This window comes from Drosophila bipectinata, chromosome 2R, assembly GCF_030179905.1.
Source record: "Drosophila bipectinata strain 14024-0381.07 chromosome 2R, DbipHiC1v2, whole genome shotgun sequence".
Lineage (NCBI taxonomy): Eukaryota > Metazoa > Arthropoda > Insecta > Diptera > Drosophilidae > Drosophila > Drosophila bipectinata.
In genome coordinates this window covers 13,458,867-13,478,451 of record NC_091737.1, presented here as the reverse complement: position 1 = coordinate 13,478,451, position 19,585 = coordinate 13,458,867, and the positions used below count along the sequence as shown (strand labels likewise).

Sequence of the window (19,585 nt, the reverse complement as noted above, 5' to 3'; positions counted from 1 at the left end):
GACCAAACTTGTTGCTGGCATCTAGGCAATTGCTAGTTCCTGGCCTCCGTTGCCAATGGAGACGGACGAATCGTTTTGTCGAAGCGCCTCCTGTCAAAGGCTGCAAAGGCTATTAATAGACAGATTTAGTTTCTAGTTACCCCAGTTAAGCAGCAACTCTCGGAGGCATCATACACTTTCGGTTTCCAGTGCTTTAAAATGTCTTACGCCAGTCGTAAGTATTACGTTATGCATTTTAAAAATATTATTTTATTCGGATACCACCAGGATTTGGCTTTGATTTCCATTTGCCGGACGAGGGATGGTGCTATCCCAAGGATGACATGCACTTCATTCGCAGCGCCGAGTGGGTTCCCGTGGAAAGCGCTGGTGTGGGTCGCTCCTTTGCCAATCCCAACGGCGTAATTTACCCGCGTGTGGTTGGCATGCTACCGCGTTACGGAGGCCATGTTCCTGGCAATATTTTTCGCGTGGGAAACACCTACGGCCGGTCCACCATCGACGCCAAGCGTCATTTGACCCTCAACCATGATTGATCTACAACTTATTAGGTTACAAGATCAACTATCACTCAAGCCAAGTCAAATTTTCTGTGTTAGGCTTACAAAAGCACTTAAAATATAAATTATAACCGCATGAAGTTTATTTAGATAATAAATGGCTTTAATTAAATTAAATTAGGGGTTACTCTGTGTGACTTAAGTCTATCTGCTAATATAAATGTATTTTAAAATCTTAAAACTAATGTATCAAAACTGTGCAATAGATTAGATTAAATTCAAATTTGGCGCCCATGTGATGTGATCCACCGACCCTGCTGCCTATCGATATCGACAACGGTTCGTGATAACGTTTTTTGTGCCATCTCACGATTAGAAAGCCAAATAGTAAACAAACCGAACCGCGGGCGAACACTTCATGGGCTCCCATTTGCTGAACATCTGGAGGCGGAGGCTCCACACATCCTCCAGCAGATGGCAGCTTTTCCAGACCACCACGCCCACCAAGCGCATCTGCATTGTTGGTGCCGGACCTGCGGGTTTCTATTCCGCGCAGCAGTTGCTCAAGAAACTGGATGACTGTGTGGTGGATGTACTGGAGAAGCTTCCGGTTCCCTTTGGTTTGGTACGGTAAGCAGATGCAGGAACTAGACTACTTAGGAGGATGTGATGTTTGTGGCGGAGCCAAAGCCAAAAAGGGGACCCACAACGGACCGAAAGATTCCACTGAGATAGGCTAAAGGAGAGGATATCCTGGAATTCTTGTTGCTTGTGGAGAAGGCAATCTTACCTCCAAATTGGTCCAAGCCCCACAGTGGACTGGCAGCGGCAAGAGTCAGGCTGGTTAGCAGCAAGAAGCTGGCGATCAGAGGAGCACTACCTATCCTCCACATTTTGCGGTTTGAACTGCGAATTCCATGCATTCCACAGAAGCTTTTATCTGCACCCGGTTGCGTGTTACGCTATCCACTAACGACTTGTCGCATTATGCAAATTGACATTGCAGCTTTGGCGTTGCGCCCGATCACCCGGAGGTCAAGAACGTCATCAACACCTTCACCAAGACAGCCGAGCATCCGCGTCTGCGTTACTTTGGTAATGTCTCCCTGGGAGAGGATGTGACCCTCAAGGATCTAAGGGATCGATATCACGCTGTTCTGCTCACCTATGGAGCCGATCAGGATCGAGAACTGGAGCTGGAGAACGAACAACAGGGGAATGTTATATCCGCACGGAGTTTTGTGGCCTGGTATAACGGCCTGCCGGGAGCGGAGAATCTGTCGCCGGATCTAAGTGGACGCGATGTGACTATTGTGGGCCAGGGTAATGTGGCAGTGGATGTGGCACGAATGCTTCTCAGCCCCCTAGACACACTTAAGGTAGCAAAGTCCCTTACATTTTTGAAATATTTTAAAAACTTTTATTTCCCGCAGACTACAGACACCACAGAGTATGCTTTAGAAGCCCTATCCCGCAGTCAAGTGGAACGAGTGCACCTGGTTGGAAGAAGAGGGCCGCTACAAGCTGCCTTTACCATCAAAGAGCTGCGCGAGATGCTCAAGCTGCCCAAAGTGGATATCCGGTGGAGGTCCAGCGACTTTTCTGGTAGATATGTTTATATTTTTAAAGTATTCCCTTTTTAAAAGTTTCCTTAATTCCAGGAATTGAGGAACAGCTGGAGAAACTGCAACGTCCCCGAAAACGCCTCACTGAACTGATGCTTAAAAGCCTAAAGGATCAGGGAAGGGCTTCTGGCACTGGCGTCAAACAATTCCTACCCATTTTCCTGCGCGCTCCCAAGGCCATAGCGCCAAGTGAAATGGAGTTCTCAGTTACGGAGCTCCAGCAAGAATCGGCGGTGGCCACCAGTGCCACGGAGCGTCTTCCATCAGATCTAATCCTGCGCAGCATTGGCTACAAGTCCAGCTGCGTGGATTCGGGCATAAACTTTGACGCTCGAAAAGGAAATGTGCGCAACAGCGAGGGTCGCGTTCTGAAAGACGAAACGTCCGAAAATGTTGATCCTGGTCTCTACGTTGCTGGCTGGCTGGGAACTGGACCCACGGGAGTTATTCTAACGACTATGAGTGGGGCATTCGCGGTAGCCAAAAACATTTGTGATGACATAGCCTCCAAGGCCATAGATACTAGCACCGCTAAGCCGGGTTACGAGGCGGACGACAAGCGGATAATCACGTGGGACGGCTGGAAGAGAATAGACGCTTATGAAACCGAGTCCGGAAAAGCCAAAGGAAAACCGCGGGAGAAAATAGTCAACGTCGAAGAAATGTTGCGAGTTGCCGGAGCTTGAGATCCAAATCCTAGAGGTGGTGGGGGGCAATGATCTACAAATACCAAATCTACCTTGTTGTTAGTTGTCTGTCTTGTTTTTAGTCCTTATTTTTGTACGAATGAAAAAGCATCTATAAAAAAATTGATTCAAAATTTATTGTGTAATTCAAATTAAATCGTAAAATGGAACATGCGATTACGCCGGAGCCGCATTTAGTGCCTGGGTGAGATGGAACAGCTTGTATAGTAGGTTTCCCAATTATCCTATAGCCCCGAAATATCCTCTCAGGTACACGGGTCACTGCGCCCGAGATCGCAGCAGAGTAGGACGCACGTACGGAAAACAAACCCACAAGCTGCTGATCGATCCCTGCATCTATCATGCTCCGGAACTTATAGTGGCCCCCATCCATGTGACGAGAGGTCTTAAGGACTATCCTACCGAACGAGAGCTGAAGGTGCTGAAAGCCAGAGAGGATCTAGTGGACTCCAATTATAGACATCCGATTCTACCGGGTTACGCTGGCTTCGTTCCGAATATTCGAAGCCAGATCGGAAAGCGATATGTGGCGGCTGCTTCCGCCGGGGTGGCAAACCATGAAACCCTAATGGAGCTCTACCGTTGCGAAAATCGAACTCTGAGACACAGGGATCTGCTGGAGAGTGGCAAGGGTCTGTTCGATCGGAAGATCAATGAAAGATTGCTGCCGCAGGCCAAGTACCGGGCTCCCCTGCTTCCGGTCACTGGTGTTTCCGAGGGCTTAGCTGACGAGTGCTGTCCGCCGAAGACCGAGAAGCTTACATACAGCAAGTTTACATCACCTCATTTCCTAGACGACGAAGATCCGGACAAGTACATAATCAATGGCTACGCGGGTCACATACCCATGTCAGTGACTCGGTTTGGGGAATCCAACAAGGTGCTCACCAACCGAGCACTATGCAGCTTCTCCGACTATATGTACAAGCGGAAGCGTGACTCCTGGTGCTGCGGCCAGGACCTTAGCCGTCCAGCTATCACCTGTCCCCCTGTACAACACTTCATCGTGTATCATGAGGATGACGGCATGGTTCCCAATTACGCGGGCCATGTCCCCGGCGAAATGTACAAGTTCGGGCGTACATTCAGTAAAACCACATACGACGCCAAACGGTGGTTGGAAGTGCACAAGGGTCTCACCGTTCTGCCGGAGGTGGCCAATTTGGACTACGCCTATTGAGGGAGCCGGTCATTCATATTCAAATAGTAACGTTTTTAGCAAGGTGGTGCCACTCTTCGGAAGGAATATGAAAAATTCGCCATTACAAAGAGATGGTCACACTGGCGATTGTTATGATATCGATACGGCAAAAACAACAACCCTAGCTTTCTGCTTCTACGTCGTTTTGTTGGCTGTTTGGAAATAAGTTTAAATTGATTTTAAGCATAAATAATGTACGAATTCCCGCCAATGCCGTGACCCATTGCAGTGCAGTGCCCCGAGTGCCCGGCAAAAATGTAAAAAGCGGCCTATAGCTCAACAGAAGAGGCCACAGTTTCCAAAAACGCTAAGGAAAAAATCTTTAGAATCGAAATCGAACAATTCAAATACACACACATACATTTGTGTACCTAACCAAGTGGTGAGTTGAATGCCGATTTGTGTACCTACCAGGTGGTGAGTTGAATGCCGATTATGCACCCTGCATCCGTCGCAGCAGCATATTTTGATGGAGAAAAACTAAGAATCAATAAATGGAGTGCAGCGACAAGTGCCTAAAAAAAATAATCATATCTCGGCAGATCCCTACAATCTTGTGAGGGGCCCCCATGAAGATAAGGTTCCCCTTAGTGAGATTTATGGCGGGAATTCGAACGGAGACTGCGCACAGGTCACAAACAAGTCGGTGCGACCCCAACTGCGTCCGACTTGTTTATTGAGAGCGAAGAAACGAATAAAAATAAAAACAAAAAATATATATATATGTAATTGTTGGTGGCAGGTGAGATTAACGAGTGTGAGTAGCGGGGGGTGGGGGGGGGCTCGTTGATGAGAGGAGAGTAGCTCCCACTTTTCGAATTTCTTATTGAGAACGGGGGCGAATGGGAAAACACGAAAGACCGCCAAAATGGGTTGAGTTGACTTGTTTGCATCGATTTTCCCGGCCGGAAAATAATGAAAAATTTCAAATCTGAAACATTTCCACCGATTTCTTGTTTTGCAGAAAAGTGAGTGGAGTGATGAGTGAATCTCAGGCCTCTCAAGTGGAGGAGACCAAGGTGTCCGACGAAGATGGCGTCAAAGAGAAAGCTGAGTCGTCTGCAGCCAAAGTTACTGAGGTATCCGCAATGGAAGTGGACACGGATATTGGTGGTGGTGGTGGGCCGCCCGGAATACAGATTCAAAGCGATCTGGGGGACAAGGAGAAGTCGTCAACGACAGTGGACATAAATACCCTCACACCCTCCACGCCGTCGCAAACACCTCCCCAGTTGTTGGCCTCGGAAACAACCACTTCCGCCGTCACAGCCGTCATCCCGGAGAACATCCTGTCACCACCAAAGTCAGAGACCCAAACGGATGAGACTAACACAGCCACGTCGACGTCGTGCTCGCCAGCATCTGAGGGTCAGCGGTCGCCGGTGGCGGAGCAGTCACAGCTGCTGGTGTCAGTGCCAGCTCCTCCACCAAAGCAGGAGCAAACAGAGCCCTCAACGGCGGTTAACGGCTCCATACCAAAGTCAGGGAAGCCCCTCTCCACGGCGATTAGCAGCGCCAAAAAGTCGAGCAAAGCTGCGTCCACGTCACCACGCGCCTCCCGAGCCCGCAAGCCCAAGGCTCTGCCCATGTACGAAAGTGAGATCAGCGACAACAAAGTGGGTATCAAACTGTGCATCAAGAAATCCGACGCCGGAGACGGTGCCCCAGCCGCCGCGACGCCACCCGTTCCCGTTTCACCTGCAGCCTCCAAGCCGGCACGTAAACGAGTCCGCAAACCAAAGCAAGCGGACAGCGACGAGAGTGAGTACGAGCCGCGCAAGAAGAAGGGCGGCGGTGGAGGAGGTGCTGGCGGTGGTGACAGTGGCAATAGTCAGAAAAAATCGTCGACAGAAGCGGCAGCAGCAGCCGAGCCTATCGAACAAAGTGTTTGGGCCCAAAAACTGCCCGAGGATGTCCTCTTCAGGGTGAGTCTGAACTCCTATAATTCTATATATAATCTTGACTAATTCTCCTCTTTAATGATGCAGATCTTTGAGCAAGTTGTGGACAAGGAAGGCTGCCTGCCCACCCTGTTCCGGTTGGGACGAGTCTGTTCACTGTGGCGCCAGGTTTCGCTTAGGCCTACATTGTGGCGCACCATGGATCTGACCACTTGGATCAAGGAGAAGTATCGTACTGAACTGAAGCTCAAGTGGTTTGTGGATAACCGCTGTAGTGCCTGCACAGAGCTGAATGTTTGTAAGTTTACAAAAAACATGCGAAGAGATTAATTTTAATAAGAGATTTTTATCCAAAATAGCAAATTGGAAAATATCAGACATAAATTGCTTCTTAGCCAAGTTGTCCAGCGGTTGCCCGAATCTAATGGGAATCACGCTGTCCGGCTGGAAAGGTTTCACATCGGATCACCTCACTTATTTGGTGGACAATATGAAAAAATTGCAGCGATTAGACCTCAGCTCCATAAATGTAAGTTAGACGCAACTTTTCCATTGAAGAAAATAATGATTTTGGGTTCAATAGGTTGAGATGAATGCCAGCAAAAGTGCAGTGGGGGTGAACTCGTTGTGCAATGCTCTCCAGACCATGGGCAGCCGTCTCACGCATCTCTACTTGGCGCACAATCGTCTGGCGGGAATACCGCAAATAGTTGGAATTCTTTCGGTAGGATTGGCATCTTTGGAAACTGATCCATTTTTGTTAATCTTTGTACGCTTTCCCCAAAACAGACGCACTGTCCGAATCTGACGTTACTGGATCTCTCGAATGTGACCACTCAGGCCACATCGCATGGTGTATTACATATTGAAAAGCTGCAGCACGGCTGCCAGAAGTTGAAGGTCCTGCGGGTGACCAACTCGCACATAACACCAAGCACAGCAAGCATGCAGGAAATTGTAAGACTTTTATTCTTTTCCTATTCTTATAACAATGACTATAGTTTTATAAAACTTTATAGATGGATTCGCCAGGATTTCCAAATCTAGAAGAGCTGTCTGTGGCCGCCTTGACGGATGAGTCGCGCATCATTAGCGATGATCATCTGCAGAGAATCTTGAAGAGCAGCTCAAAGCTCAAGCTTTTGGATGTACGCAACTGCACTAGGCTGACTCACGAGAGCCTAATACGTCTGCCAGCCTGGGATATAAAGCATTTATTCCTATCGGGCTGCTCCGTTACGCGAGACATGGGGTAAGCATTGACATATCCTTACTAGGATCTTGTACTCATCTTCTTTCGTAATCAGGTCGGGCCTGGAGCTCATCGCCTCGAAGTGGGCGCACAGCCTCATCGAACTGGATTTGGCCTGGGCGAACGTCCAACAGCCGATAGACAATGCCTTGCGTGCCCTCGCCGAAAAAGGCAGCGAATCCCCATTGGCGTGAGTACCCGGCATAAATGAAACTATTGTCAGTTTATTAAATACAATTTACGTTTGCCTTGCAGTCATCTGAACCTGTGCGGCTCATCGGTGTCGGATGAGGCAGTCAAGGAAATACTAACGAATTGCGTGAACATGAGTTCCATCAATTTGGCATCGTGCCGTGGATTACCGCGCGGTGTCAAGCGCCTGATGCAGGGTCCTCAGGAGCTGCACGAGCTGCGAGAAGTGCTTGGTGTGCAATTAAAAGGCAGTAACAGCATTAGCGGGAGCAACTAATCCAGTCAGTGGCCATGTCCACAAATCGGTTTTATTGTTGATCAGGCGGGCCCAAGTTTAAATGTAATTTAAATTGTTGCATCCCTCTTGGCGCGACGGTCTTTTTGGGCGCTTTTGTTGAGTTTGTAATGTAGTCCGCAAAAAATGCAATATTTGCATATATTTGCAATCGCTTGCATCTTCCAATAATGCTTATCTTGTTTATAGGCCGTAGATTGTAATTAATGTACTATTTTTTTTAGTATTCTCCGCTCATAAACGGCAGCTTTCCCTCCACCTCCCCTTATTTTTTTCTGGAGGATCGAGATAGATGCTTCAGCATCGCCTGCTTGGCTGGACCTTTTGTAAATGCAATATGTATTCATAATTTAGTTTATTCGAATTTTATTTGGCAGCGCATAAAAAAGCAAATCACTTGGCAACGATTTTCGCCCCCCTTTTTTCATATATATAATTTTATATATATATATATAATGATTTACTATTAGTTAAGTCCGACCATTGAGTGTGTGTAAAGTATGTATACAAAAATTTTAAGATAAGTTTAATATGTACGTTTCGCAATACAAACAAAAAATTGATATATATAATTACCATAAAGTAGTTGTCAATTCAAAAGTCGCTAAGGCAATTGTAGGATCTTTTAACCCGATAGAATTGTACATATTGGCGTTAGAGAACGTTCCAGATTGAATGTTTTTTTTATATATAAAACAAAACAAAACAAAAACAAAAATTAATCATTAATAAAGCTAACGCATATACCACAACACACATACATAAACATAAATTAAAACAATTCAATTGTTAAGCATTACTAGCAGTTAAGAGACGGCAATTAAAGGTACATTTAATTTAAAATAAACGCAAACATTTTCAATCCACTGCGCCGGCATTAATTCTTCAGCAAAAAACACATTCCGTATATTGTTTATTACGTAATTTTATTGAAATATGCGGGAGATAATATTGCATTTACGAGCTATTTACGGCCAGGACAGCAATTACAGTACGAACCAAGTGCCATCGTCGTCGGCACCCAAACAACCCACCCAGGTTGTTAGTTTCCGGTTAGTTCTTCTGCAGCTTGTCCACTTCCTGAATGTAGTCGGTGCCGAGCTTGACAAATGCTGCCCCAGTTCCCAATCCGGCCAGAGTGGCTAGCAGGGCGTTGTCCTTGGGAATGGCGGACTTGATCAGTGCCCAGGCCAGGACTGATCCCATGCTAAAGAGCGTGGCACCCAGCAGGGCGTACGCACCGCGCTTGTTGTTCTTCACGTCCTTCAGATGAGGTCGTCCGTAAATGTAGAAGGCACTGCCAACCACCGCGGAGATGAGAAAGACATTTGTCAGATCTTTCTTTGGGAGGAGTTGGGGCACGATCTGGGGGTTCATCACATTCACCGAAAGGGCTCCGTAGCTAACTAGCCCGTGTAGCGGTATGTAGTAGTTGAAGACGTTTTCCCGGGTGAAGGGCTTCAGGCCCACCCGATCACATATGCTGCAGGCATTGTTGGTCTGTGCGTTGGCCATTTTTTTTCAGTCGAAATGCAATAAAGTCGCAATATTTCCCGGTGTGATGGGGACCAAGTCTTCTTCTTCTTCGTTATGTAAAGATCAGGGTTGTCGAGTTATGTTGCAGCTAAAATATATGTTGGTATATAAGCGCAATGGTTTATTTTTCAACATAAAGTGTTATTGGAAATATTTATTGGAAAGTTACTAAAAGTAAGTTGTTGTTGAGCTGAATATTTCTGTGTTTATATACTGTTGTCAAATGTACTTAAAAAGAGAAGTACTTTTAGATTTTAAAAAAATTATTATCAGAAAAGAATTGTATAAATTAAATTATTAGCTTAATACCATTAGTTAAAAGAATTAATTTTAATATTTACGGTTCCCATGAGCTAGTTCATGTTCGGAGCGTAGTGCAAAGTTTATTCAACAGCCGGCACATCTTCCATCGCAAGGTGGCAACACCGACCGGAGAAAGAGAAAGAAAAGCGGAATAGGTGCGAAAAATTTTTAGCTGGTCGGAAATTCCACAAATCCGTAAAATACTCCAGAAATATCCGTAAGGAGGCAGCCGCCGGCCATTGGCACCGATAGATGCGTGCGCTCCACCAGCAGCACAACACCAAATCCGCAGAAGCCTGAAGAGCCAGAAGTTTTCGCCCAAAACCCAATCAGAACCTCCGCGGAAGACATGTTGACGCACAAAACTTGTCAGGCCCGTAAGAAAATGCAGGTGAGAGCGAATGGGAATCCAATTTAATTCAATTAAACACCCGCAACCACTGTGTGCGGCAGGTTTCCTTCGTGATACGAGACGCCGAGGAGAAACAGCACCGGAATGGCGTCAATGCCCTGCAGTTGGATGCGAATAACGGAAAACTGTATTCTGCCGGACGAGACGCCATAATCCGGGTATGGAACACCCGCACCGAGTCCAATGACAAGTACATACAGTCCATGGAGCATCACAACGACTGGGTCAACGACATAGTCCTCTGTTGCAATGGCAGGAATCGTGAGTAACCCAATGGCATCTTCTACGCTGCTTTCTAACCAAATCCACCATATTACATATTTGCAGTTATCAGCGCCAGTTGTGATACCACGGTCAAGGTGTGGAATGCCCAAAAGGGATTCTGCATGTCCACCCTCCGTACGCACCGTGACTATGTCCAGGCTCTGGCCTATGCTAAGGATCGGGAACAGGTGGCCAGTGCCGGACTGGATAAGGCCATCTTCCTGTGGGACGTGAACACATTAACAGCTCTCACTGCCAGCAACAATACGGTGACCACCTCTAGTCTGACCGGGTCCAAGGACTCGATCTACAGCCTCGCCATGAACCCATCTGGCACTGTAATCGTCAGCGGCTCCACTGAAAACATTCTCCGCATATGGGACCCGCGCACCTGCATGCGTAGAATGAAGCTGCGGGGTCACACGGAGAATGTGCGATGCCTCGTGGTTTCGCCGGATGGCAATCAGGTGGTGTCCGGAAGCTCCGATGGAACTATCAAGGTGTGGAACCTGGGCCAACAGCGATGCGTCCAAACGATTCACGTTCACAAGGAAGGAGTGTGGTCGCTGTTGATGAGCGAAAACTTCCAGTACATAATCTCCGGTAGCAGAGATCGAAACATTATTGTGACAGAATTGCGTAATCCCAGCAATAAGATGCTTGTTTGCGAAGAACAGGCGCCCGTGCTCAGTTTAGGGTACAACATTGACAAGACGGGAGTGTGGGCCACCACCTGGAACTCGGACATTCGTTGCTGGAAGTTGCCCATGTACGATACGTGCACGCTTAACTCCTCTGGTGGCATGGACGCGCAGTGGACTCAAGGAGGAACGGAACTAGCCTGCATTAAAGGGGGAGCCGCCATCAAGGAGTGCACGGTGCTCAACGACAAACGGTATATCATAACCAAGGATTCCCAGGACCAGGTTGTGGTCTACGATGTACTGAGGGTGGTGAAAAAAGAGCAATTGGGAGCTGTTGACTACGAGGCGGAAGTAAAGAAGCGCAACAAGCAGGTTTATATTCCCAATTGGTTCACTGTCGATCTTAAAACCGGGGTGAGTTTTAAATAATATAATTTCTAAGACCATAGTCTAATAAAGTCTCCTTGCAGATGCCAACAATAGTTTTGGGACAGGAGGAAGTAGATTGCTTTGCGGCTTGGGTTTCTATTGAAGCTGGCCTGCCGGAATGCATAGATCCCACAACAGAGATTAAGGTAAGTATCTTTATAGACTCTCCCCGATAAATTGCCTAATGAAACCCCATTATATAACAGATCAACTATGGAAAATTATTACTGGAGGCCCTACTTGAGCACTGGACACCGCACAACATGCCACCAAACGATATGGATGCGGATATGCACGGAAATGGATACTTCCAAGTGCCTAAACACACCCCAGTTATTTTTAGGTGAGTCTTTGTGAAAATATCTTAATGGAAGCTTACCTAATATGTTTTAAAAACCAACAGTGAAGTGGGTGGTCGCACCGTGTGTCGTCTTTTAGTCCGCGATGCAGCTGGAGATAGCGAAAGCACTTTACTCCAAGAGACTGCACCACAATGGGTGACCGATGTGGTGATCGAAAAGAACATACCCAAGTTCCTTAAAATACCGTTCTTCCTGCAGCCTCATCCACAAATGACCAAGCCCGAGCGCACGAAGAAGGTGGGTTTTTATTTCGATCAATCATTCCAATTGTTATAACCTTGTCTTGTATATATGGACCTTTTAGGATCGTTTAGTTGCCAACGAATTTATTCAGTGCCGAAAAGTCTGCGAGCATGTTCTAGAGAAGGTGCTGAACGCAGAGACAACTCCAAGTGGTGGCAATGCCAACAATTCGCTGCAAAACAGTCAGAGCGATGCCAACTCCGAGGGATCTCAGCTCCCAGCAGAAGAACGTATCGAGCTGTGGTGCAACGATGTGGTAAGAACAGAATTGGAAACATTTTTGGAACAACATCTAATATCGCACCCTATAGGTTGTGGATCCCAATATGGATTTGCGCACAGTGCGCCACTTCATTTGGAAGCAATCAACAGATCTTACGTTTCAATACAAAACCAAGCAAAACTTCAACTACGATGGTAAATAAGAGAGCATACGCACAACTTCACACTCATCATCAACATCGCACATTAAAACACAACCCATATACACACACACATATTTTTTTTTTTTGTACAATTCCAATGGCCTAACTGTGAGTTATATATGTATATTCGCCCCCCAAATAGGTTCGATCGGGGATAGTTTGGAGCGCGTGACGCGCAAGTATTGAACACTGGCATGTGATCTCCCGCCTAACGCTGCAGTTACCGATGCATTAAAAAAAATAGATTAAAAGAGATTGTAGAGATCGATTAACCATATGTATGTATTTATGCAATGTATTTGTGTTTATCTTCGTCCTGTGGACCTAACATTCAAGAAGAATCTGTTCAAAAAATGATTTTAGATGCACTTTTAGTGTGCTTCTGTGTTTGTTTTGTTTTCGTTAGGAATTATACATATATGTACTTCAGATTCAGACTTATAAGAATTAAGCTTGCAACAGACACGTAGATAAACCTTTGAATAACTGCAGACATACCATTTACATGTATTTGCATCTAAAGCATCTAGATCTAGAAAATTGCGCATATTTGTATGTAATATTCACACTTGTTTCACAATAGGATTATATATAAAATATATACATAGAACATAAGTATAAGTAATCTGTTAAAGATAAAAAAAATCAATGCAATTGTAGAAGTCCAACCTGTAAAAGCTCTTCGATAGCCAATCTGTACATAAGTAATGAACAAAAATCAAGAAACCAGGATGAACATCAATTAAAGTTATTAAATTATTTGGAAATCAAGCTTGGCTCTCATTCCAATTTCCATTTAACCTAATTTGAACACTTAGCTATCTAACAACTATCATTATATCCCTTTTCCATTAACGGCGACGTCTGGTGCTTGCCACACGGGAATACGATTCTATGGTGGTGAGCAGCAAAAGAAGCTGTTGCTTCAGCGTGGTGGGTATGTGGTATCCGTTGATTATTCTCCTTGGCGCATTGCTCGTCCTTATCAGCCAGCGGGCGATCAACCAGAGGCAGTTTTCTCGCAACGTTCGCATAGGAAAGTGTATCAACACCTGACTGCGAACGTCGCATAGCTGGTCCGGGTGCTGGGGATTCTTGGGCACCCGAATCCGGACCGGGTGAAAGATGCGCCTGGAGCGCACATGCATCCGCTCTCCCGTGTAATAGTCGCGAAAGAACCAGCTGTGCGTGTTGAAGGTATTCACGCGCACCTCCTCGAATGGTTTCAGGGTTAGGTACATGTTCTCCTGGTCGCGGAAACACATCCAGTACAAGTCGAGTGTCCGATGGGTGGTGTTGACAAACAGCACGTAAACCTCGACCATGGGACCTCCAGGTTGCGGGGGCTCCCGGTTGTTGTGAGCGATTTGCAACGCCATCTCCAGCAGGGTGCTAAGCCTGTCAGCAATAGCTACGAAATCAATTTTTGTTGCTTTTTGTTTTTCTTCGTGGGCCAAGCAATGCAAACAACAAGTATAGATAAAGAAAATTTCCTATGCTTATCAATTACGATAACTTCATTCTCTGAACGCCTGTGGCCACACTGACCTTGATATCGATACATCGATACATTTCAATCAGCTGATGTTGATACAAGGAAGAAAGTAAATAAACGAAATGGCATTTTGCATTGCAGTAATTGGCAAAGATGTAAGTTGTTAATATTCGGTTCTTTTAGAAATATAAACATCTTTCTGACTTGCCTAGAATGCGCCCATGTACCTGACCACCTCTGACATGGAACAGGAGCTGGATTTGCAGTACCATGTTCATGCAGCACTGGACGTTGTGGAGGAGAAGTGCCTGATTGGAAAAGGAGCTCCCGATTCAAAGGAGCTCTATCTAGGACTGCTCTACTCCACCGAGAACCACAAAATGTACCTAAACATTGTATTGATTTAGCTAGGTTTTACTTACAGTCTAAGGTGTTTGTTGTCGTTGCAGTTATGGTTTTGTGACAAACTCCAGAGTGAAGCTCATAGTGGTCATCGACTCCAGTAACGTTGCCCTCAGAGAGAACGAAGTGCGAGCTGTAAGTTAAAGTTCTTCAGTTTGTTTATATAGTTTCATTATTGTTCCCCCCCCCAGATCTTTCGTAATCTGCACATACTTTACACAGATGCCGTTTGTAATCCATTCTACATTCCCGGCGAGCCGTTGGCTTCCAAGTAAGATATGCTTGCCACATTGGATTACCTTTGATTTTCTCACCTTCTTAATTTAATTTACAGAAAATTTGATCGTGCAGTACAAAAACTAATGAGCGGAAATGCTTAGATTTTAAGTTAAGACCGATACCCTACAATAAAACTAATTATCCAACAGTGGCTTGTGAACAAACATTTTCTCCGGGCAGGGCAGGTCTGGGCTGAGCAGAGCAGAGCGTGGGATGTCAAGGTGGCCTGGCCAAGTGTCCGCCCCGAAGCTAGTATCGATTTTAAGAAATTCAAATAAATGATACGCACAAAACGGAAACCGGTCGCTGGTTAGTCGAATATTATGCTAATACTATATTTTTGATGAAAATAATTCGAGAATTAATTATATCTTTACAATGTGTCTGCTAGTTGACACATAGTTAATGTCTCCGTGTCAAACTCGTCTTCCGTCTGTTTTTTCTTTTGGCTTTGTTATGAGCCCGGCGTGCTCTTTAACTAAACAGCAATGGCGAGACACACATAAACATGTATTTTGGCTTATCTTATGCATAATTAATGAAATTAAATCCTCCGCGTCACTTGACTTGAACTTGGGCGCCACCGACGAAGATGTTTCGGTAGCATCTCTAGCATATAAAAAGCCGGCCATAGATTCACATCGATATCAGTAAGCCTTCTCAAGTCTTCCTACAAACAACATGAAGTTCTTCGTAAGTCACTCAAAAATAATCCAATCTCCAAAGGATAAATATCTGATTGGTTCTCTTAATCTACTATAGATTGCTTTCGCCTGTCTGCTGGCCGTGGCCTGCGCCAACGAAAATGCCAACGTTCTCCGCAGCGATGCGGAAGTTAACGTAAATGACTTCAAGGCTGTTCTTGAACTGGATAACGGTGTGAAAGTTGAGCAGCAAGGTGAATTGCATGGTGAAGAATGGATTGTGAAGGGTGACCAGGCATGGATCTCTCCCGAGGGCGAGCAGGTCGCCCTCACCTATGTTGCCGATGCCAATGGATACCAGGTTCTGTCTGCCAACCCCCCTCTGCCCACCCCACCCCCAATTCCAGAGGCCATCCAGCGCTCTCTTGAATGGATCGCTGCCCATCCCTCCAAGGAGGCCTAAGTTATGTTTGCCAAAAATAAAAAGCATTAAAAATTAAAAAAGCCTAATGTGTTGATTTTTTATAAAAAAAAGGATCATCTTGAATTAACTAACTTAAGTCAAGGCCTAAAACATGTTTCTCTAAGGTCTCTAAAGGTCAGGTCAGAAAACAGCCATGATAATGAATATTAATATGATTAGTTTCGACAGTTGTCCATTATTGATGTTTTGGCCCTGAACTTGGGAATACGGCATTCAAGTTTCATTACTTTTGGTTTTAGGGCTTTAGTTTTCAGTTGAAGATCTCTGGAAATTCTTCCAGTGTAGAGACATTTAAGCTAGCCCTATCCATTCACATAATCAGGCTCTTTGTTGTCATAAAAGATGATGCAAATGCTATGATCGCAGCCGTAGCCACTCGAAATGTGCGATGCCGGAGTATGCCACTGCAATTATGACAACGGGCAAAGTGAATGCCATCGTCAATTACCCGGCGATGCTGTCGAGTGAAACCAGGGGCAAAATTAAGAGTACCCCAGCATCCAAAGTGGCGACGATCAAGGCTAGACCCGACCTCGCCGCCACACAAATGTCAGAATAACATTGAAAAGCTTGGCACTCGCTCCGGTTACCGATGCCGCCAAAATCCATTGATTCTTGGCTCTGATTCTGGTTATAGTTCTGGGTCGCTGAGGCTAATCGCTCTGGAAGTTCGACATGAAAACGCTGACAGACTGCAAGCGATGAAAACAAATTTTCACAAATGATCGATTGAGATGCTAGTCAACAAGCCCATCCATGCTGACAAGCGATCAGGAGAACACTGAAGGAAAAATGCTTACTCAAACTGAAAACCTATAATCTATAATTTTCCAAAAATTTCTTAAATTTTTGTAGCCATACCATAGAGACTACCTCAAACATCAATAAGTGCAATGGAATATCTTTTCTGAATTTCTGAAATTCTTTCGCTCAGCTGCTGTCTATTAGTAATGGCGTGGCATTCTGATATATGCTTCCCATACATTATCTGCTAATAATTTAATAACAACATAAACAAATGGTCAATATGTCACTGTGACGTCAACTTTTGGCGGCTGCTTTGGCTGGCGCTGTCATAATTCGAAAACACCATTTGGTTTCCTCAATTTTCCCAATATTCCATGGCTTTATAAACAAAAACACAGACACACGTTGTAGAAATGTATGCCATTCCAAATGGTTATTTTATTAAAATGTATAAATCAATTTGCATAGCATCATCATCATCATGGTGGCATTAAACAAAGCGAAAATTAATATTATGCCTGATATAAATTTGAATAGATATACCGTATATATGTATACCTATATCCTATACCGTATAGGAAGCAGAATCGCAAGAGACAATATTCGAATCGTTTATAAAAATGTTTTAGCACGTTGTCTGTTTGATATTTCCACAAAACGTATTTGGTATCTGTGTGCGGTTGGAATGATTCCATCCACCTAATTTATACCGATCTTTAATAGCTCGTTAATTTGATCGAGTTATAAAACGATTTTATGGGACTGTCGTGATTGATTCATAAAGCGTGTCACCCGCTGTGCATTGGAAAATGTGATCAGTTTTGCTCCAATTATGAAAGATATATGATACATACATTAAATGAGCACCACTTAAGCGTACACTGAGCGAAAATCGAAGAACTCTATATCACTTTATTGTTTTAGTTTTTTATTTGATTATTTGGCTTGGAGGTGGAAACACCAGTTCCGCATCTACTCTTCCTTTTTTTGTTAAAAAATTTACCCGTATCTAACAAAAGAATAGATAAAGATAAGTTTATTAAGACCGAGTTAATTTAAGACTTTTTTTAAGTCATTAAGCGAGTTTAATTTAAATGAACGATGACAGCGCATGTGGAACAGGTTTATCATCAACCTGAGATATGGAGATTTTTATCATCATTTTATTGGCTTCTGGATGGATTCCGAATATTTTGGTAGTAAGTAAATAGGCACTTATTTTCTTCAGTGTTGATTAAAAATAGTCATTGTTAAGCTTAGCAAACCACTACAATATTGTATTGCTCTTCCGATGGGTGGGTGGTTCCATTGCTGGTATTGGTGTTAGTATCTGGTGGCCAGCCGCAGTAAATACGGTCAATGGTTTTACAGTTCTTTTCACCCACCCACCACCCTCCCGCCATCCTGCTCCCTCACTTTTTTCCTTTTTGTTTCACTTCAAAAAAAAAATTAAAAACGAATTTTAAGTTTTTTCCACGTACGCGTATGTATGCTTTTGTTTATTTTCTCTAATTTTATTTTCGAAATGCTGCTGAAAACCATAAATTAGCTTGTTACTTTTGGAATGCCCGGCGATGTGGCGGTGTGGGTGGTGTGTGGGGTGTGTGGGGTGTACGGTGTGTGTGTGTGGGTGAGGATGATGGCCAAAGAGCGCAATGAAGAAGTGGTTTTTTCGAAATTTTCAGTCGTTAGCGGAGATCGATCTGGTGAACAACTAGCACAGGATTCAACATGGAGAACATTGTGAGTGGAATATGGATTAAGGGCCCGTATTCTTCTTCAAGGATATATGGATATATTATCAACTATTACCAATTATCAATTATTATCAATAAAATTTCTCGATTTTCGTATTCCAGGATGAGGATCTGACCCCCGAGCAGATTGCCGTTCTGCAGAAGGCATTCAACAGCTTCGACCACCAGAAGACCGGCAGCATTCCCACCGAAATGGTTGCCGATATCCTGCGTCTGATGGGTCAGCCCTTCGACAAGAAAATCCTCGAGGAACTGATCGATGAGGTCGATGAGGACAGTAAGTCATCAAAATTGATCATTTTTTAAACTCTCAGTTGACCTTTGTGTGACTTGCAGAGTCTGGTCGCCTGGAGTTCGAGGAGTTCGTCCAGCTGGCCGCCAAATTCATTGTGGAGGAGGACGATGAGGCCATGCAGAAGGAGCTGCGTGAGGCCTTCCGCCTGTACGACAAGCAGGGCAATGGCTACATTCCCACCTCCTGCCTGCGCGAGATCCTGCGCGAGTTGGACGACCAGCTGACCAACGAGGAGCTGGACATCATGATCGAGGAGATCGATTCCGACGGCTCCGGCACCGTGGACTTTGATGGTGAGTCTTCTCCTTCCGATTCCCACCAATTAGCCGCCGTCATTCGGGCGATAAAATACTCGAATTCCCTGGCCGAATGCCAAGGCATTTGCCACACAAATTATATCAATTTGTTGCGGGGCTAGCCCCTCGTCCATGCCAGCCATGGAGCTGCCCTTGTACCACCGATTATTTTTAGACATTTGTATAGGTACACAAAAAAACAATAAGATCACTTTCAGCCAGAAACTAGAAGATTACACCAACAGGAAATTATTGTAGAATAAATGTCTTTATTGTCTGGTTTTTATTTTTTGAAAATTTTAATTACTCTTTTTTAATGATCTCATGATAAAGAGTTATGACTCATAAATAGAATCGGAAAGTTTTCGTTTTATTTAACCAAATTAAAATCATATTAAATCTTGACATTTTAAATACAAATCTTCAGCACATTCGAGTCTTAGAATCATTACAAATGTATGGAATTGTTTGGAGTTCTCCTCAAACTGCCATATAAAATAAACATAAAAGTATACCATAAATTTTCTTGAATAGCTAATACTTTTGTACCTTGAGTATTCTTCCATTTATTTCTCTTTAAGTGAACAAAATTTAGGCCAAGGAATATTACTTTCAAAAATAACAAAAAAATAATCATAAAATTTCAAATAATACCTTTAAAAAATAATATTTTCCCGCTCTTCTTCTATTTGCAGAATTCATGGAAATGATGACTGGCGAGTAAGCGTATTGGACCCATCTCATCCTATTTAATGTCTATACCCGAACCCCGAGGCTTGAATAAACGTTTTCTATTTTATTTCTACAATTGAGTAATCATAATTACGCTATAAATAATCCGCTTATACAGGAACTAAGTACGAGCTGTAGAAAAACCCATTCTGTGCCGTGCATC

At 44.4% G+C, this 19,585-nt stretch overlaps 11 protein-coding genes across 11 annotated transcripts; 8 read left to right on the top strand and 3 right to left on the bottom strand.

The window, feature by feature from the left end:
• Window positions 1-56: 56 nt before the first annotated feature.
• Window positions 57-677, top strand: LOC108131595 (ciliary microtubule inner protein 2B). Its single transcript, XM_017250553.3, has 2 exons — window positions 57-214; window positions 268-677. Exons 1-2 carry the CDS (start codon window positions 199-201, stop codon window positions 534-536), a joined length of 285 nt encoding a protein of 94 aa, XP_017106042.1. The 5' UTR covers window positions 57-198; the 3' UTR covers window positions 537-677.
• Window positions 678-783: 106 nt separating this feature from the next.
• Window positions 784-2,811, top strand: dare (NADPH:adrenodoxin oxidoreductase, mitochondrial). The gene is made up of 4 exons (XM_017250541.3): window positions 784-1,130; window positions 1,507-1,879; window positions 1,934-2,105; window positions 2,162-2,811. Exons 1-4 carry the CDS (start codon window positions 919-921, stop codon window positions 2,809-2,811), a joined length of 1,407 nt encoding a protein of 468 aa, XP_017106030.2. The 5' UTR covers window positions 784-918.
• Window positions 1,115-1,396, bottom strand: LOC108131596 (uncharacterized). Its single transcript, XM_017250554.3, has 2 exons — window positions 1,291-1,396; window positions 1,115-1,236 (listed from the first exon to the last, which is right to left on the bottom strand). Exons 1-2 carry the CDS (start codon window positions 1,391-1,393, stop codon window positions 1,157-1,159), a joined length of 183 nt encoding a protein of 60 aa, XP_017106043.3. The 5' UTR covers window positions 1,394-1,396; the 3' UTR covers window positions 1,115-1,156.
• A 46-nt stretch (window positions 2,812-2,857) lies between the features above and the next one.
• LOC108131589 (CIMIP2 protein CG18335) lies at window positions 2,858-4,751 on the top strand. The gene is made up of 2 exons (XM_017250543.3): window positions 2,858-3,016; window positions 3,082-4,751. The coding sequence occupies exons 1-2, from the start codon at window positions 2,976-2,978 to the stop codon at window positions 4,010-4,012; spliced, it is 972 nt and encodes a 323-aa protein (XP_017106032.1). The 5' UTR covers window positions 2,858-2,975; the 3' UTR covers window positions 4,013-4,751.
• On the top strand, window positions 4,275-8,540 carry Fbl6 (F-box and leucine-rich repeat protein 6). The gene is made up of 9 exons (XM_017250539.3): window positions 4,275-4,415; window positions 4,998-5,958; window positions 6,022-6,232; window positions 6,294-6,463; window positions 6,518-6,658; window positions 6,724-6,891; window positions 6,954-7,186; window positions 7,242-7,376; window positions 7,442-8,540. Exons 2-9 carry the CDS (start codon window positions 5,014-5,016, stop codon window positions 7,653-7,655), a joined length of 2,217 nt encoding a protein of 738 aa, XP_017106028.2. The 5' UTR covers window positions 4,275-4,415; window positions 4,998-5,013; the 3' UTR covers window positions 7,656-8,540.
• Window positions 8,541-8,578: 38 nt separating this feature from the next.
• On the bottom strand, window positions 8,579-9,404 carry LOC108131592 (uncharacterized). The gene has a single exon (XM_017250549.3). The coding sequence runs from the start codon at window positions 9,186-9,188 to the stop codon at window positions 8,727-8,729; it is 462 nt and encodes a 153-aa protein (XP_017106038.1). The 5' UTR covers window positions 9,189-9,404; the 3' UTR covers window positions 8,579-8,726.
• A 105-nt stretch (window positions 9,405-9,509) lies between these two features.
• Window positions 9,510-13,058, top strand: LOC108131587 (WD repeat-containing protein 48 homolog). Its single transcript, XM_017250540.3, has 9 exons — window positions 9,510-9,903; window positions 9,966-10,185; window positions 10,252-11,246; window positions 11,303-11,407; window positions 11,468-11,604; window positions 11,665-11,860; window positions 11,928-12,122; window positions 12,178-12,283; window positions 12,434-13,058. Exons 1-9 carry the CDS (start codon window positions 9,862-9,864, stop codon window positions 12,475-12,477), a joined length of 2,040 nt encoding a protein of 679 aa, XP_017106029.1. The 5' UTR covers window positions 9,510-9,861; the 3' UTR covers window positions 12,478-13,058.
• Window positions 12,547-13,717, bottom strand: Vhl (von Hippel-Lindau). The gene has a single exon (XM_017250544.3). The coding sequence runs from the start codon at window positions 13,668-13,670 to the stop codon at window positions 13,143-13,145; it is 528 nt and encodes a 175-aa protein (XP_017106033.1). The 5' UTR covers window positions 13,671-13,717; the 3' UTR covers window positions 12,547-13,142.
• An 81-nt stretch (window positions 13,718-13,798) lies between these two features.
• LOC108131593 (trafficking protein particle complex subunit 2-like protein) lies at window positions 13,799-14,615 on the top strand. Its single transcript, XM_017250550.3, has 5 exons — window positions 13,799-13,941; window positions 13,999-14,168; window positions 14,236-14,323; window positions 14,380-14,459; window positions 14,523-14,615. Exons 1-5 carry the CDS (start codon window positions 13,909-13,911, stop codon window positions 14,566-14,568), a joined length of 417 nt encoding a protein of 138 aa, XP_017106039.2. The 5' UTR covers window positions 13,799-13,908; the 3' UTR covers window positions 14,569-14,615.
• Window positions 14,616-14,747: 132 nt separating this feature from the next.
• Window positions 14,748-15,574, top strand: Cpr47Eg (Cuticular protein 47Eg). Its single transcript, XM_017250552.3, has 2 exons — window positions 14,748-15,160; window positions 15,230-15,574. The coding sequence occupies exons 1-2, from the start codon at window positions 15,149-15,151 to the stop codon at window positions 15,572-15,574; spliced, it is 357 nt and encodes a 118-aa protein (XP_017106041.2). The 5' UTR covers window positions 14,748-15,148.
• Window positions 15,575-17,931: 2,357 nt separating this feature from the next.
• On the top strand, window positions 17,932-19,489 carry TpnC47D (Troponin C at 47D). The gene is made up of 4 exons (XM_017250346.3): window positions 17,932-18,085; window positions 18,202-18,376; window positions 18,436-18,687; window positions 19,386-19,489. Exons 1-4 carry the CDS (start codon window positions 18,074-18,076, stop codon window positions 19,412-19,414), a joined length of 468 nt encoding a protein of 155 aa, XP_017105835.1. The 5' UTR covers window positions 17,932-18,073; the 3' UTR covers window positions 19,415-19,489.
• The last annotated feature ends 96 nt before the right edge of the window (window positions 19,490-19,585 follow it).

Excerpts from the sequence above, each read along its gene's own strand:
- LOC108131593 (XM_017250550.3), top strand. The coding sequence starts at position 13,909 with ATGGCATTTTGCATTGCAGTAATTGGCAAAGAT. Across the intron at positions 13,942-13,998 it reads TTGCAGTAATTGGCAAAGAT|AATGCGCCCATGTACCTGAC; the intron begins GTAAGTTGTTAA and ends TGACTTGCCTAG. Across the intron at positions 14,460-14,522 it reads GGCGAGCCGTTGGCTTCCAA|AAAATTTGATCGTGCAGTAC; the intron begins GTAAGATATGCT and ends TTTAATTTACAG.
- LOC108131589 (XM_017250543.3), top strand. The coding sequence starts at position 2,976 with ATGGAACATGCGATTACGCCGGAGCCGCATTTAGTGCCTGG. Across the intron at positions 3,017-3,081 it reads GAGCCGCATTTAGTGCCTGG|GTACACGGGTCACTGCGCCC; the intron begins GTGAGATGGAAC and ends ATATCCTCTCAG.
- LOC108131592 (XM_017250549.3), bottom strand. The coding sequence starts at position 9,188 with ATGGCCAACGCACAGACCAACAATGCCTGCAGCATATGTGATCGGGTG.
- dare (XM_017250541.3), top strand. The coding sequence starts at position 919 with ATGGGCTCCCATTTGCTGAACATCTGGAGGCGGAGGCTCCACACATCC. Across the intron at positions 1,880-1,933 it reads GCCCCCTAGACACACTTAAG|ACTACAGACACCACAGAGTA; the intron begins GTAGCAAAGTCC and ends TATTTCCCGCAG. Across the intron at positions 2,106-2,161 it reads GAGGTCCAGCGACTTTTCTG|GAATTGAGGAACAGCTGGAG; the intron begins GTAGATATGTTT and ends CCTTAATTCCAG.
- LOC108131587 (XM_017250540.3), top strand. The coding sequence starts at position 9,862 with ATGTTGACGCACAAAACTTGTCAGGCCCGTAAGAAAATGCAG. Across the intron at positions 11,605-11,664 it reads CACACCCCAGTTATTTTTAG|TGAAGTGGGTGGTCGCACCG; the intron begins GTGAGTCTTTGT and ends AAAAACCAACAG. Across the intron at positions 11,861-11,927 it reads AGCCCGAGCGCACGAAGAAG|GATCGTTTAGTTGCCAACGA; the intron begins GTGGGTTTTTAT and ends TGGACCTTTTAG.
- Vhl (XM_017250544.3), bottom strand. The coding sequence starts at position 13,670 with ATGGCGTTGCAAATCGCTCACAACAACCGGGAGCCCCCGCAACCTGGA.
- TpnC47D (XM_017250346.3), top strand. Across the intron at positions 18,377-18,435 it reads CGATGAGGTCGATGAGGACA|AGTCTGGTCGCCTGGAGTTC; the intron begins GTAAGTCATCAA and ends TGTGACTTGCAG. Across the intron at positions 18,688-19,385 it reads CGGCACCGTGGACTTTGATG|AATTCATGGAAATGATGACT; the intron begins GTGAGTCTTCTC and ends TTCTATTTGCAG.
- LOC108131596 (XM_017250554.3), bottom strand. The coding sequence starts at position 1,393 with ATGTGGAGGATAGGTAGTGCTCCTCTGATCGCCAGCTTCTTGCTGCTA. Across the intron at positions 1,237-1,290 it reads GGGCTTGGACCAATTTGGAG|CCTATCTCAGTGGAATCTTT; the intron begins GTAAGATTGCCT and ends CCTCTCCTTTAG.
- Fbl6 (XM_017250539.3), top strand. The coding sequence starts at position 5,014 with ATGAGTGAATCTCAGGCCTCTCAAGTGGAGGAGACCAAGGTGTCCGAC. Across the intron at positions 6,233-6,293 it reads CTGCACAGAGCTGAATGTTT|CAAATTGGAAAATATCAGAC; the intron begins GTAAGTTTACAA and ends TATCCAAAATAG. Across the intron at positions 6,464-6,517 it reads TAGACCTCAGCTCCATAAAT|GTTGAGATGAATGCCAGCAA; the intron begins GTAAGTTAGACG and ends TGGGTTCAATAG.